Source organism: Ursus maritimus, unplaced genomic scaffold (genome assembly GCF_017311325.1).
Source record: "Ursus maritimus isolate PB19 unplaced genomic scaffold, ASM1731132v1 scaffold_28, whole genome shotgun sequence".
Lineage (NCBI taxonomy): Eukaryota > Metazoa > Chordata > Mammalia > Carnivora > Ursidae > Ursus > Ursus maritimus.
This window is the reverse complement of record NW_024425341.1, coordinates 10,030,966-10,047,631: the sequence shown is the minus strand read 5'-3', so window position 1 is coordinate 10,047,631 and position 16,666 is coordinate 10,030,966. Positions and strand designations below refer to the sequence as shown.

Below are 16,666 nucleotides of genomic sequence, written 5' to 3'. Positions count from 1 at the left end.
CCCTCTCCCCAAATTATTGTTTTGCATGACCATTTTGGGGGTAACAGTCATGGTGATGTACTAAAAAGAGCAAGTCAACTGGTCCTATCTTTATAAAATATGACCATTTAACCTAGTCTTCAAAGATCCATATCTCCCTTTTAATAGGTAATGCATTGCTGGCTCCTATGGTTGTTCACTTCAATCCAGGTAGAAATTTGTCCCCAGGAGGCAGATTAAACAGGACGATCGTTAGGCAAAAAAGAACTTCAGAAAAACATTTTTTTCACAGCATATGCTTTGAAGTGTTTTATCCAAAAGAACATGAAACAAATAAGACACAGACAAAATACAGTTGCTCTGGCATAGATCTTGGTTCTAAAGACTGTGGATTTGAAATAATACAGCAGAAACCAGTATGTCATAACAAGTGAAAATCAGAAAGCAAAGAAATTAACATAGCTAATGATTAAGGAAGAAACAAAGGGTTGTTTGTAAATAATAATTAATAAATATTAATATCATTATAGTATATAGTATATATTAAAATGATGTTATTAATAATAAAAATGACAAGAATAAGATATTACTAATACTGCTGATTTTCTGGAATACTAAATGGCATTCGCCTCTTAAGCACTTTCCTTGCAAGAATTAGCAAAAGTGAAAACTTCAAATACAACAGAACACAACAAAAGTCAAACAGTAGAAAGCAGTACTCCTAATGTTTAAGATCATCTCATCAGAACAGGCATGATTAGTCTCAGCAAAATCCAAATACAAAGTCCATTTGGTCGATGGAGTATCAGATTGGAGAGGAGGGTGGCGACTGATCAGAGCAATTACAAATAGTTAGGATGAGGATGGTGTCTGCAAGACGAAGGGCTAGGAGGAGCCCAAGGCTCAGCTCCTGTACAAAAACGACAAAAATGATAGAAACAACTACAAAACGACAAAAATAGGGAAAGCTATGTTTCCCTGAGACAGGGAAAACCCTGGACGACAATGCAGCAGCAAAAACCCTGCAGAGCAAAAAAAGAAAAAAAAAAAAAAAAAAAAAAACCCACAAACCCAAAGGAAGCCGCCTGGAAAAACACAGGACGCATTGTAGCTGTGGCACCTCGTCTCCCAGTCCAGAACAGCTGGGTGCTGGGAGGGTTCCTGCAGAGATTTCACTGCCCGGGAAGGAGAGGGGAACCCCAGCAAGCCTCGCCGCTGTGGACGTCTGCAGCCTTTGCTCAGGAGGACCCCACAGTCTTGACCGAGGCGGATCCCAGCTGCCGTATCTCCTCCTCGGGGCTGGTTGTGGCTGCGGGCAGACCTGCCCCCAGAGGCCCCAGAGGAGGCTACCGCCCACTTTCAGAGATTGGGATGCCACAGCGCCCTGCCATATACAGGACCAGAGCTGCTATTGCTCTGTTCCCACCCCCCACCCCCGGGGTCGCAACTTTCTCCCACCATTACTGGGGCCTCTGTTGCTGCTCTGAGCCCTGCCCTCAAAGTCCCACGTCACACTTTCACTGCCATCCCTGGGGCCATGCTGCCACTACTCTGAGACCTGCCCCCACAGGTCCCAGCTCAGGGCTCTGACATCGTTGTAGTCGCCGAGCTCCCACTCTTCTGCAACCTTCCCCCAGGTCCTGACATGTGGCCTTAGTGGGCCTCCATCAGGAATGTGCTACTGCTGCTGCTGCTATTCTGACTGCTCCCTGGGACCAGAGTTAGGAGTCTGACCCACCATCCCCAGGCTGGGCTCCACCCCTTGGGCCCAAGCCGCCCCTGCACCCTGTCATCCCAGGGCCTGTGCTGCTGTAGCTCCCTCCCCACCACCCCACCTGAGTCACTGAGAGGAGCCCCAGAGACTCAAACCCTGGTTTCACAGATCAGCCCGTATCTGCACGTCAGACACCGGTGCCCACAGCCCCTCAGCTAGAAACTTCTCCCAAGGGCAAAAAAGGAAACCTGAAGGACCCCAGCAGCCTTTGCCTGTGAGGATCCCTACAGCCCTCGCCACCACTGCCACCCGCAAGGACCTCTGCAGAGAGAACAGCGGGAGCTCGGCCCCTCCAATGATGCGAGTTCTCTTAAAACAAGTGACGTCAAGCCATTTACTGCAAGTAACAGATAGTTAGTACAGATTCAAGAACAGGTGGGGGCTAAAAAATATAAAAATTACTGGAGAGGCTGTGACTACCAATGAAGACGCCGCTGCTACATTTTTGGCAGAGTTGAAGAAGTTGATTAAAGAGAAAGGATACTTGGGGCGCATGGATGGCTCAGTCAGTTAAGCATCCAACTCTTGATTTTGGCTTAGGTCATGATCTCAGGATCATGAGATTGATCCACATCAGGCTCCACACTGGGTGTGGAACCTGCTTAAGATTCTCCCTCTCTTTCTCCGTCTGCCCCTCCCCCCCCCAAAAAAAGAGAAAGGACGCGGCCCAAAGCAAGTCTTCAACTGCAATGAAATTAGGCTCTTCTGGAAGAAGACACCCAATAGAACATACCTTCGTAAAAGTGCAAGAGGGGTACCAGGGCATAAAACATAGAAGGAGAAGTCAACTCTGTACTATGTAGCAACACTTATGCAAGGCATATGATACACCCAGGCAGAGGGTACAGAGCAAAGAACCCATGCACTCTCAAAAACGAAAACAAAAATTATCTGCCCATGTTCTGGCAACATAATCAGAAAGCATGGGTGAGAGCCATCTTTTTTCTGGAATGGTTCCACCAGTGCTTCATCCTGAAAGAGAAAAAAAAGACTTGGAAGAGGAAGGGTTGGAATTTAAAGTCCTATTAATAACAGTGCCAGTACCTGGCCATCCTGAATCTGCTTGCTATGAAAATGAAAATGTTGAAGTTGCATTTTAACCTCCAAATACTGTGGCCAGGACATCACTTGCTTTGTGGAAGCCACATACACCCGCCTCGTATTTGATTGCATTCGACCATCAATTGGTGCAGACCCTAATCTGGACATAATGCAGGGCTGGAAATCGCTCATTACTGCTGATGCAGTAACTTTCATCAAAGCTGCAATGGATGAATTAAAACCAGAAACTGTATATGCCGTGTAAACTTATCAAGTGAAGCCGTGGATAATTTTAAAGGCTTCCCAGGGATTGATGGAGAAGTTAGGAGAATCATTCACACAGCAAGACACGCTGTTGGAGAGGAAGTGCCAACATTCTTGATGAAGTAGGAGAACATATTGAAGGCCACGGAGAAGTGTTAGCAAATGAGGACTTAGAAGAACTTCTGGAATCATGTATAGAAGAGGAAGATGAAAAAGAAACTTAAGCAGAACCATCAATGTAGACATTGCCAAAATTTGCTGGCATATATCGAATTGCACAAACATTGAAGGACAAAATTATGGAATACAATCCTCAGATGGAACGCAACATTAAAGTCACCCATATGATCACCAAAGGATTACAACTTCTACAGCAATACTTTGATGAGTTACAAAGACAACCATTTCTGATTATAATGTTCTTCTAAAAGATTTCAGCAAAAAAAACCCTTCAACTGTGGAGGATCCCCAACCATCAACATGGTCTGCTCCTGCCATCCAACCACTGACACTGTCATGGCTCAACAATTCAGGATCACCCAAATCAGATGATCCTCCTTCTGACATACTGTTGGAAAGCCAACAGTGGCTTAACACTACCGTCACAGTGCTTACGTCATTCGCCTCACTTCATCTCACCATGCAGGCATTTTATCATCTCACATCATCACAAGAAGAAACTTGAGTACAGTACAATATTTTGAGAGAGACCACATTCGCATAACTTTTATTATAGTATATTGTTGTAATCGTTCTACGTCATTATGAGTGATTGTTGTTAATCTCTTACTGTGTCTAACTTACAAATTAAACATCATATGTAAGTGTGCATAAGAAAGAATATAGTATATATAGGGTTTGGTACTATCTGTGGTTTCAGGTATTCAGTGGAGGTATCCCCAATGGACAAAGGGGAGACTACCACACAATGAATAAAATGAAAAATTCAATAGAGAACTTCAACAGCAGACTCAAATAAGGCAGAAGAAAAAAACATGAGAACCTGAAGACAGATCTCTTGATACCATCCAGAGGATAAGAAAAAATAGAGTAAAAAAAGAGAGAGGACAGCACAGACTCAGCCCAGTGGAGGGATGGTAGCAGAATCTATGGGCTGGGTGGCAGGCTCACCCACAGGGAGGAAGGTAGCAAGGACCATCACTGCTGGGGAGAGAAGATGCTTGGAGTTCATGGTTTAGGCAACCTACACCTCCTCCTGCAGTGAAGATGGCACTGCCCACGGGGGACTGGCCGTCTTAGGGACCCTGCACCCGGGTGGGTAGCCCAGAGCACAGTGCTCTGACACTTCTCAGACCACCATGAGCCAGATATTCTCCCTTCTAGGCCCCCGAGCTCAGGACAAGGGCCTGCTGGTCTGGGCTGCAGAGTGGTGTGTGCACTGTGCTGGGTGGGGACAAGGACAAGGTGCAGAAAGCTGACTCATTGGGGATTCTCTCCTTTGGGTCTCACTGTCCCACCCCCAGCTCCTTTGCTAGAGCTGAGCACCAAGGGCTTTGGAGGGCTGGGACCCTCTTCTCACCTTCAATCTCACTGTGTGCAGGTCGCCCTTCTCTTTGCAGTCCACACCCAGCAACCACTGGATACGCCTGCTCTGGGCCCACAGGACTGAAGGACTGGAACTTTTATGTTCTTACAGGCCCTAAGACTTGGAAAAGAGGACCCAGATTTGAATCCTAGCAAACAGTAGAATGTCTGGTTCAGCCACTGAATGTGGCTTCACAATTCAGCAAGTAGGATTCTTGACGCCTGCCTCACTAGGTTTAAGTGGTACACCTCACACACACCTTTTAAAAATATCATTCATAGGGGTACCTGGGTGGCTCAGGCAGTAAGTGGCTGACTCTTGATTTCAGCTCAGGTCATGATCCCAGGGTCCTTAGGATCAAGCCCTGAGTTGGGCTCCACACTCAGTGGGGAGTCTGCTTGAGATTCTCTCTCTCCCTCTGTTCCTCCCCCCACTCACACTCACTCTCTTAAATAAATAAATCCTTTAAAAGAACTGTCATTCATATAAATATATATATTTTAAAAAGAGTAAAGAAAGCTTACTTGAACTATGGGACATCAACTGAAACAACATTTGCTTTATGGGAGTCCCAGAAGGAGGGAAAAAAGAGAGAGATAGAAAATTTATTTAAAGAAATAATGGCTGAAAATTTCCCAAATCTGGGGAGATATGGTCATCCAGGTACATGAAACTCAAAGATCCCAAATAGATTCAACCCAAAGAAATCTTTACTGAGATACATAATAAAAAAATCTCAAAAATCAAAGAAAAAAAGAATTTTGAAAGCAGCAGAAGAAAAAAGTCTGATACCAGCAGATTTCTCAACAGAAACTTTGCAGGCCAGGAGAGTGCAGGATGATACATTCTAAATGCTCAAACAAAAAACTGTCAACTGTCAACCAAGAATAGTTTACTTAGCAAAGCTGTCCTTCAGAAATGAAGGAGAGCTAGACTTTCCGAGACAAAAAAAAAACAAAAACAAAAACCACCGAGGGAATTTATCACCACTAGACCTGCCTTACAAGAAATGCTAAAGGAATGCTTAATTTTTGAGTTCAGTTGCTGTCAGCTTGCTTACACAAGATTGTTGTAACTATGAGATATACTTTGAAAGCTTCATGGTAATCACAAAGCCAAAGCCTATAATAGATACACAAATGATAAAAAGAAAGCATACCACTACAAAAAACCATCAACTCACAAAGACAGACAGAAAGGAAAAAAGGAACTACAAAACAATCAGAAAGCAATTAACAAAATGGAGATACTAAGTCCCTATCTACAAATAATTACTCTAAGGGTAAATGGTTTAAATTCTTTAATTAAAAGACACAGAGTGGCTAAATAGATACAAAAACAAAACCTAACTATATGCTGCCATTAAGAGACTCACTTAAGTTTTCAGGGCACTCATAAGATAAAAGTGAAGGGATAGAAAAAGATATTCCATACAAATGGAAAACAAAAGAGAACAGAAGTAGCTATACTTACGCTGGACAAAATAGACTTTAACTCAAAAGCTGTAACAAGAGACAAAGAAGGTTATTATATAACAATAATGAGGGCCAACTCATCAAAAGGATATAACAATTATTTATGTACCCAATGCTGAGCACCTAAGCATATTAATTATTAACAGATCCCCCAAAAAACAAAAATAGACAGCAAAACAATGGACAGATCATCCAGACAGAAAATCAATAAGGAAATAAGAGACTTGTGTGATACTTTAGACAAAATGGACCTAACAGACATATACAGTATATTTCAACCAATAGCAGCAGAATACACGTTCTTCTCAAGCACACACAGAATACTCTCCAGGAGAGACCATATGTTAGGTCACAAAATAAGTCTCAAAAAATTCAAGACGACTGAAGTCACATCAACTATCTTTCTGACCACAATGGTATGAAACTACAAATCAATGACAGGAGGAAAGCTGGAAAAGTTCACAAATACGTGGAAATTAAACAAAACACTTCTGAGGAACCAATGGATCAAAGAAGAAATCAAGAGAACTCAAAAAATATCTTGATACAAACAGAACATACACAGTGGATTATTATTCAGCCATAAAGAAAAAGGAAATACTGTCATTTGCAATAGTGTGAATGAACCTGGAAAGCTAAGTGGAATAAGGCTGATGGACAAGAACAAATATGGCATGGTATCACTTATATGTAGAATCTTTAAAAAAAAAAAGGCTAATATCATAGAAATGTAACAGAATGGTGGTCGCCAAGGGCTGGGGATGGAAGAGATGGGGTAATATAGGTCAAAGGATACAAGTCATAAGAAGAGTTAAGTTCTGAGGACATAATGTACAGCAGTACTGACTACGGTTAATAACATGGTATCTTATACTTGAAAGTTGCTGAGAGTAGACCTTAAGCATTCTCTCTCTCTCTCTCTCTTTCTCTCTCTCTCTCACACACACACACACACACACACACACACACACACACACAAAGCTAACTATATGAAGTGATGTGATCTTGGTAATTGTTTCACAATGTACATCAAATCATCACATTTACACTTTAAATATATACACTTACATTTGTCAGTTACTTCTCAATAGTTTTTAAAAAATGAGAGTAAAACATCACCAAATAAAATATCTGACTGAGTCAAAAGGATATTGACAGCTTGTAATGCTGAAGGTCTTAAAAAGAAATACAACAGGAGTTTGTCAGTACTTGGGTTATTTTGCAAAAAGAAAAAAATCGGCCCAGAAATTAGAAGTCTGACTTAAGAACAAACAAACAAAACAAGAGGCAGTATTTCCTTGCCATTCTCAGACTTCCCCACTGCAATTTCAGCTGCTGATGAGCAACTGTAGAAGCTGGCAACAGATAATTACGGTTTTGCTGTGACATGAATTTGAATTCTAAGGTTAAGGTGGCTATGTGGGAAAAAAGCACCTAAAAAGCGTGCCAGTGGACCTCCCGGCACCCACATCTCAAGAGTGATTTGCCAGTGGACCTCCCGGCACCCACATCTCAAGAGTGATTTGTTGTTCTCCCCTGCTCTGCCCTGGCCCCATAACTCAGTAAGGATTTGAAGGTAATTCTTTGACACTTGCAACCATACTTTATGTATATTATATGGTGCTTTTTAGGATTCACAAAAATCTCAGCATACATCCATTTCACCCCCAAAGTTTACTGCATAAATGTAAAACATTTCGATTTCCTTGTTTTGCTATAATCCGTATCAGTTTGTCTAAGGGCATCGCAATCCCTTGTGTCTTCTGTTATCCACTTGTTAGGTCTATATTCTTATTCTACAACTACCGCTCAAAGGCAAAATTCATTCTTTCTACAGCATTGTGGAGAGAATTCTCAGACCAAGAAAAATGTCTTCTTTTTTCCTAGGCACCAGGGTTAGAAGCCTCTATAAAATTTATTTAATTCATTAAAATAAAGTAGCATCACAACTGCTAATAGAAAGTAAAAGAAGCAAATTGTTCATGAAAAGCTATAGGGGGAAATTCAATTCAGAAAATATTTTCAGCTTCTAGGTAGGTAAGAGTTTTGCTTTTTCAACTCCATAAACCCACTTTTGTTTTTAGAATTAGTTAAGAATTAACTATTTAACACTTAGTGGTCACTCACTATGTAAAATCAACTTGTAATAAAAACATAAGATGTTAAAAAGCATTATTTGACTTTATTAACCTTACTCATCATGTTGAATATAAATGCAAAATTAAGTGGTGACCCTTATTTTTAGTCTATTTCAAAGCATGGTCTCTTAGATTTAAGAATTAGGGCAGATAAATGTCACAAGAGGGAGGAGAATCAAAAAATGAAGTCCAAAAAACCCCACTGAAATGTTTATGTGTGAAAAAGCTTGAGCTACAGCCCTTATATTCCTCTAAATGGTATTTTCTTCTGACTTTCCATTAACCTCACCAGTAACTGAATTCTTAACAAGACCCTATAATCTACCACAAGTCTTCCAACTACAAACTGAAAAGAAATGTAGGCAGATATGTGTACCAGGTACTTTATGAAATTCACCATGCACAGCTGAACTTCACACATAGAATTCAAAAATCAAAAGGACTGTGTGATATTCTTAAAACCCAAAGGCTACATAAGGCCTTCCAATCTTTCCTGCACTGTAAGAAATGACTTGATCTAATGTTAATGTAGAAATACATTATACATTTTAACATCAATAAGATATGACATTTAAGGGGAGCGCCAATAAGCCCTTGCGTTTTAAAACCAAGAGGGACACATCTTGGACATCTTATATTATAAGTCAATTCTAAGCAGGAACTGTTACTGTGTAACAAATACTGCTCATATCAAAAGTGCTGGTGACAAAAAATTCAATATGCCCTCCCCACACAATCTGTTCACACATATTTATATATAACTTTAACTGCAGTAAGATTGTAAATGTTTAAGGTGCTTAAATTTTGCACCACAGGACTAATTCAATAAGTATTCATCTGCTACCTCTTTGTAGCAACTCCAGTTAGAGTGAATGATCCATGGGCAAAGGGCAAAAATGCTGTTATTTTCTAGAATGCGGCATTTGTGGAGCTGGAGTGCCCTCTATTGGTAATGAAGAAGACACACTCATAAGCTGTCCTGCGTGCATTTTCTCATTAATTCGGAGTTCACATCCATCTTGAAGCATTCGAACTGCTATTCGGGCAATGTTCTTAGAGTCGTCAAGACCACTGTGAGGCCGCCCATCATAATCCATTCCTAGCTTTTCAAGCATTATTGTCAATTTGGTTTGGCTTCTAGGAACCTGGAAAATAAACAGCTTAGTAAATAATTCTTTAGTAGTCTGTAAGTCACTATGAAAAATAAGGAAAATTAACCATAATAACTAAAGTTAGGCAAAGGGCGAATACTCTTAGTCAAATGAAGCAAATAAATAACTCAAATCTTCAGAGCTTTAAAAAAATTATCTTAAGTTAAAAATGAAAATACATATAAACAGGTAGAATACTCAAGACATCCAAACAGTTTGCAGTTTTATAATTTGACAAATCATTTATGAAAGGAAATGTATTGTTCTGGACATCTAAGTTGAAGCTCTACCATTTTTTTTTAAGTAGGCTTCCCACCCAGCATGGAGCCTAACATGGGGCTTGAACTCACAACCCTGAGATCAAGACCTGAGCCGAGATCAAGAGTCGGACACGTAACTTAAGCCACCCAGGCACCCCAAAGCTCTACCATTTTAACCCAAACATTCTTTTCCACGGCATTTTACTATGATGTATTATTTTATTTGACAGACTCCTTAGACAGATACACCAAAAAAAAACTAGCCTTTCTATGACTAACGATAATGAAGATCCAGCATGAAAGAAATTATCATGAGGTATTTTTCAACCTATTTAAATACCTGCTCCAATTTGATAAGTGTAAAAATCTCACTGCCCAAATTCCAATATGCCCCTCCACTTTTGAGAACCACTATTCTATCTTCTGTATATGTTAAGTTTTATATTCTGTAGTTTGTATAGCTATGATATCTTGGGGCCTCAGCCTCTTCATCTGAAAAATAAGACTAATAGTTATACTCCTTACTCACTGGGTTATCGGGAAAAATCACAAAGCAAATGATATAAAAGCACCATGATAAATATCATTATCCTAAACTGTAATACCGCAATGCATTCTGTTCCTTTCATTTAATATCACCTAGAAAAATGTGCTTACAAAAGTAACTTTTCCAACATGTTGAACAACTTAGGTGAAATGAACTATTCCTAGACACACACAACCTACCAAGACTGAATCATGAAGAAAACGGAAAATCTGAACAGACCTACAATAAGTAAAGAGGAATGAATTATTAATCAAAACTCTCCCAACAAAGAGACCAGGACCTGAGGGCTTTGATGGTGAATTCTATAAAACATTTAAATAAGTCTTAACACCAATCCTTCTCAAACTCTTGGAAAACACTGAAGACGAAAGAACACTTCATAAATTATTTGATGAGGTTAGCATTATCCTGATATCAAGCCCAAAGACACTAGAAGAAAACTAGAGCATTATCCCTCATAAATATCGATACAAAAATCCTCAACAAGCGTGCCTGGGTGGCTCGGTTGTTAAGCGTCTGCCTTCGGCTCAGGGTGCGATCCCAGAGTCCTGAGATCGAGCCCCACATCAGGCTCCTCTGCTGTGAGCCTGCATCTTCCTCTCCCACTCCCCCTGCTTGTGTTCCCTCTCTCGCTGGCTATCTCTCTGTCAAATAAATAAATAAAATATTTAAAAAAAAATCCTCAACAATACTAGCAAACCAAATTTAGGATATTAAATGGATTATACACCATGACTAAGTGAGATTTATTCTTGGAAAGCAAGGATAGTTTAACATATGAAAGTAATCAATATAACAAACCACATTAACAAAATGAAGGGAAAAACCACATGATGACCTCAATTGATGCAGAAAAGGCATCTGACAAAATTAAATACCCTTTCATGAGAAAAATACTCAACAAACTAGGAACAGAAGAAAACTACCTCAAAATAATAAAGGCCATATATAAAAAATTTAGAGTGAACATCATATTCAATGGTGAGAAGGCTGAAAGCTTTTCCTCTAAGATCAGGAACAAGATAGGGATGCTCACTTTCACCAGTTCCATTCAAAATAACATCAGAAATTCCAACCAGAACAAGTAGGCATGAAAAAAAATAAAGGGATCTGAATTGGAAAGGAAGAAGTAAAGCAATCTTTGTTTGTAGGTGTCATGATCTTATATGCAGAAAGTCCTAATGATTCCACTAAAAAACTGTCAGAATTAATAAGCAAAGACAGCAAAGTCACAGGATACGAAATCAACACACAAAAATCAGGTGCATTTCTATGCACAAACAATGAAGAATTCAAAAAGGAAATTAAGAAAACAATTTTATTTCACTAGCAAAAAAAAAAAAAAAAGAAATTTTTTTAACCAAAGAGGTGAAGCTTGTACATCAAAAACTACAAAATATTGCTGAAAGAAATTAAAGACAACATAAATAAATGGGAAGACATCTGTGTTCATAAATTGAAAAATTTAATATTATCCAGCTATCAATAATACTCAACATGATCTATAAATTCAAAGCAATCACTAATAAAACATTAACTCAAAATGGATCAAAGACCTAAACCTAAGACTCAAAACTATAAAATTCTTAGAAGAAAACCTAGAGGAGAAGTTTCATGACACTGGATTTGGCAATGGTTTCTTGGATACAACACCAAAAGCAGAGGCAACAAAAGAAAAACTAGATAAACTGAACTTCATAAAAGTTTAAAACTTTTGTATATCAACGGGTACACTATCAACAGAGAAAAGCAGCCCATGGAATGGAAGAAAATATTTGGAAATCATAGATCTGAAAAAGGATTAGTATCCAGAATATATAAAGAATTCCTGAGTGCCTGAATAGCTCAGTCAGTTAAGCATCTTCCTTTGGTTCAGGTCATGATCCTAGGTCCCTGGGATTGAGTCCTGCATTGGGCTCCCTGCTCAGCAGGGAGTCGGCTTCTCCCTCTCCCTCTACGCCTCCCTCCTGCTCTCTCTAATAAATAAAATCTTAAAAAAAAAAAAGAATTCCTAAAACTCAACAATAAAAAAAAAACTACTTGATTTCAAAATGGGCAAAGGACTTGAACAGACATATCTCCAAATACATACAGCTGACCAATAAGCACACAAAAAGCTGCTCAACATTACTAATCATTCTGGAAGTACAAATCAATACCACAATGAGATACCACTTCATACCCACTATTTTTAAAAAAGGCAAGAAAATGGAAAATAAGCTTTGGCAAGGATAGAGAACTGGAACCCTTGTGCATTACTGGTGAGAACGTAAAATGGTGCCACTGCTATAATGTGAAAATCCTCCAAAAATTAAACGCAGAATTACTGTATGATCCAATTCCACTTCTGGGTATATACCGAAAGAACTGAAAGCAGGGACTCAGTTATGCGTACATCCACATTCACTGGAGCATTATTCACAACAGCCAAAGGGTGGAAGCAACCCAAGTGTCTACCAACAGATGAATGGATAAACAAAATGTGATATAAATATAATGAAGTATTTTTTCGCGTTCAAAAGTAAGGAACTTCTCAAACAATGGAATTATTCAGCTTTACAAAGGAAGGAAATTCTGACACGTGCTATAATATGTATGAATCTTGAAGACATTATGCTAAGTGAAATATGCCAGTAACAAAAGGACAAATACTGTATGACTCCAGTTATATGAGATACCTAGAGTGGTACAATTCACAGAGACAGAAAGCAGAATGGTGGTTACTAGGGGCCGAAGAAAGGGGAAATAGAGAGCCACTCTTTAAAAGGTATAGTTTCAATTTTGGAAGATGAAAATGTTCTGGAACTGAATGGTGGCAATGGTTCCATGACAGTATGAATATTCTTGTTGACACTAAACTGTGCACTTAATGGTTAAAATGGTAAATTTTGTTATGCATATTTTACTATATGAGAGAGAGAGATAATATGAAAAGTCCTGGAGAGTGCCAGAAAAATGATTAACTCTATTAAACAAAGGCCAATTCACTCAATCATGTCTAAAATTTAATGGCTGTGTGAAAACCTGGATGAAGAACGCATAAACCTCATGCTTCCTCTGGCCTGGCAAGGAAAAGTTCTCAGCAAGATGACTGACTTGAAAGCGAATGGTAGGAAAAGAGTAGGCCAAAATTTGCTGAGTGGTTTGAAGAAGAGCTACAAAAACTAGCCTAGACATTTTCATTACATAAACCAATTCAGAAATCTCTGTAAGACCCTGGAGAAAACATTTAGCTTCCAGTGACAAGATTCTTGGATTTTGAAGAAAACTGAGTCTTTGGAAAAATCATATTGCAAAAAAAAAATCTTAAATGTTCACACTTTTGCTTGGGCTTGACAGTGAGAAAAGCTATTTGCAAGTCTCAAGACCTACTGACAGCCATTTGGAAAAATTGTAGAGAATTAGACAGTATTTTTCTTCCCTTCGAACACCAGAGTACAAGTAGGTATAAAAAACCCTTTCTCAGACTCTCCTGCTCAGCCACATAACCTGACTCTGAAAAGAGCTTTGTAATGTACAATCTGATCATACTCTAGAGATGAGATTTACTGATATGCCTTTAGAATAGTTGTGGATTTCTGCAAAAGAAGACGGTCCAGTCATTCATAGAAAAGCAATGAACATTTTGCTGCAGCTTTCAACCTTTTTATATGTGCGAGTAAGCCTCTTCTTATTTAACAAGATGAAGAGCAAGGGCAGAAGTTGTCTAATTTCAGTGGAAAACAAAATCCATGAAAACTTATCTCAAATCCAACCCAGAACTGAGTATTTGTACAGGAAAAAAAAAAAAAAAGACAAAAACAAAAGAACAAAAACAAACATAGCTTTCGCCTTCCCAAAGTATATTTCATTCTACCTTTACTTCAAAAGCGACATTTTTTTTTAAGATTTGTATTTATTTATTTGACACAGAGAGCCAACCAGCGAGAGAGGGAACATAAGCAGGGGGAGTGGGCCCAGAACACCGGGATCATGCCCTGAGCTGAAGGCAGATGCTTAACGACTGAGCCACCCAGGGGCCCCCCCCAATGACATTTTATTTTTTTTTATTTTTATTTTTTTTAAAGATTTTATTTATTTATGTGACAGAGAGACAGCCAGCGAGAGAGGGAACACAGCAGGCGAGTGAGAGAGGAAGAAGCAGGCTCCTAGCGGAGGAGCCCGATGTGGGACTCGATCCCGGAACGCCGGGATCACGCCCTGAGCCGAAGGCAGACGCTTTAACGACTGCGCTACCCAGGCGCCCCCCAATGACATTTTAATGCATACACAGAACTACTGAAGAAACAAACATGTTTGTATAATTTTGTAAATTCTGAAACTACATTTGAGTATGATCATGCCACACATAAATAAGTTCATTTTCTAAAATCTAGTATAAAATTGTCTGTAATCTGTATTTTTATTCATATTGTTTCAGCCTACTTACAGAAAAATGCAAGCCACTTTAAGCCAGCTATTAAACAGAAAAGTATTATGCTTGCCCTCTAAGTTTCTTAAACGTATGAGAAGGAAAGAGATACTTTCAAATTTAATGATTTATTTCCACTCCTAAGAAAGGTTGGGTAAAAAGTCATTTTTAGTTTTAAAAAGGAGAAAAGAATACTTTGTACATGCCAAAGACTATACATTGTTAGTATTAGAAAAAAAGAAAAGAGCACCCTAATAAATTGGTCAACATAAACAGATCCACAAAAAAATACTATTCTCTACTCAAAAGAGCACTGGCAATGTTATTGCCTTACTATCTCTACAACTTTCTGAACACTCTCATGTATTGTGAGCTGTGGATGTTTTTATACAGACTTGAAAATTATTTTATGGCTTGACTAATTATTAATAATTATCCTTAGACTAAACAGAGTTAAAGGTTTGAGAAAGACACGCTAACATAAGAATGCATTGTCGCCTGGGAGGTATACCACAAAAAAAAAAAAAAAAGCAAACCCAAAGATGACTGAACCCCTACAAATTTATATGAAACACAGAGGATAGAGGCACATTTGAATTAATATCACAGGACACAATTAGCAAAATCCAGACAGTGGGAAAATGGAAAAATGGCTCCAGGTCTTTCTTTCTTTTTTTTTTTTCTTAAGATCTTAATTATTTGTCAAAGAGAGAGAGAGAGAGAGCACAAGCAGGGGGAGTAGCAGGAAGAGGGAGAAGCGGGCTCCCCGCTGAGCAAGGAGCCTGATGTGATGCGGGACTTGATCCCAGGACCTTGGGATCACAACCCCAGCAGAAGGCAGACGCCTAACCAACTGAGCCACCCAGGTGTCCCAAAATGGCTCCATTTCTTTAAAAAATAATAATAATAAATCATTAGAGAAAAAAAGGAGGTGGAAAAGGAATTTAGAGATCAAAAACTTGAGAGACACGTCAACTAACTGTAAATGTGTGGATCTTATTCTGATCCTGATTCAAAACGCAAAAGGTAAAAGGAAAAAAAAAAGAGGTGAAGGGGATTAAGAGGTATAAACTCCCAGTTATAAAAAAGTCATGGGGATGAAATGTACAGCACAAGGATATAGTCAATAATACTGTAATAACGGTGTATGCTAGCAGATGGTAACACATATGATGGTGAGCACGGCATAATGTACAGAACTGTCCAATCACTATGTTGTATGCCTGAAACTAATAAATGTCAACTATACTTCAATTTTAAAAATTAACCAAAAATTTAAAAAGAAAGAACCGAGATGCCCTTCAACAGATGAATGGATTAAGAAGCTGTGGTCCATATAGACAATGGAATATTACTCAGCTATCAGAAAGAACGAATTCTCAACATTTGCTGCAACATGGACGGCACTGGAGGAGATAATGCTAAGTGAAATAAGTCAAGCAGAGAAAGACAATTCTCATATGATTTCTCTCATCTATGGAACATAGAACTAGGAAGATCGGTAGGGGAAGAAAGGGATAAAGAAAGCGGGGGTAATCAGAAGGGGGAATGAAGCATGAGAGACTATGGACTCAGAAACAAACTGAGGGCTTCAGAGGGGAGGGGGGTGGGGGAATGGGATGGACTGGTGATGGGTAGTGAGGAGGGCATGTATTGCATGGTGCGCTGGGTGTTATACGCAACTAATGAAGCATCGAGCTGTACATCAGAAACCAGGGATGTACTGTATGGCGACTAACACATATAATAAAAAAACATTAAAATAAAAAAATAATTTAAAAAATTAAAAAAAAGAAAACTATGACATTTGATGATATTAAAGAATTACTGTTGATTTTTTTCTAAGTGTGACAATGGTATGATGGTTATGTTTTTTAAAACAGTTCCTTATTTTTTGGAGCAATGAAATGTTTATAAATCAAAGGAAATAACATTTGAGATCTGCTTCAAAAGAGTAAGGAAAGGGGAAAGTGGGTGGAGATACAGAGGAAACAAGGTTGGCTATGAGCTTATACCTGTTAAAACTGGGTCATGAGGGTTCATCACACCTGTCAACTTTTGTACATATTTGTAATTTTCC

At 39.0% G+C, this 16,666-nt stretch overlaps 1 protein-coding gene and 1 long non-coding RNA gene across 2 annotated transcripts in view; both read right to left on the bottom strand.

Moving 5' to 3' along the window:
• Positions 1-6,759: 6,759 nt before the first annotated feature.
• On the bottom strand, positions 6,760-7,981 carry LOC121105646. Its single transcript, XR_005838247.1, has 2 exons — positions 7,575-7,981; positions 6,760-7,534 (listed from the first exon to the last, which is right to left on the bottom strand). It is a non-coding gene; the product is annotated as an uncharacterized LOC121105646 (long non-coding RNA).
• A 38-nt stretch (positions 7,982-8,019) lies between these two features.
• The window catches only part of ERI1 (exoribonuclease 1), a 30,611-nt gene continuing 21,964 nt past the window's right edge, over positions 8,020-16,666 (bottom strand). Inside the window, exon 7 of the mRNA XM_008686578.2 lies at positions 8,020-9,362. Within this exon, the coding sequence (XP_008684800.1) occupies positions 9,120-9,362 (243 nt within the window). The 3' untranslated portion in view covers positions 8,020-9,119. The remainder of the gene's footprint in view (positions 9,363-16,666) is intronic.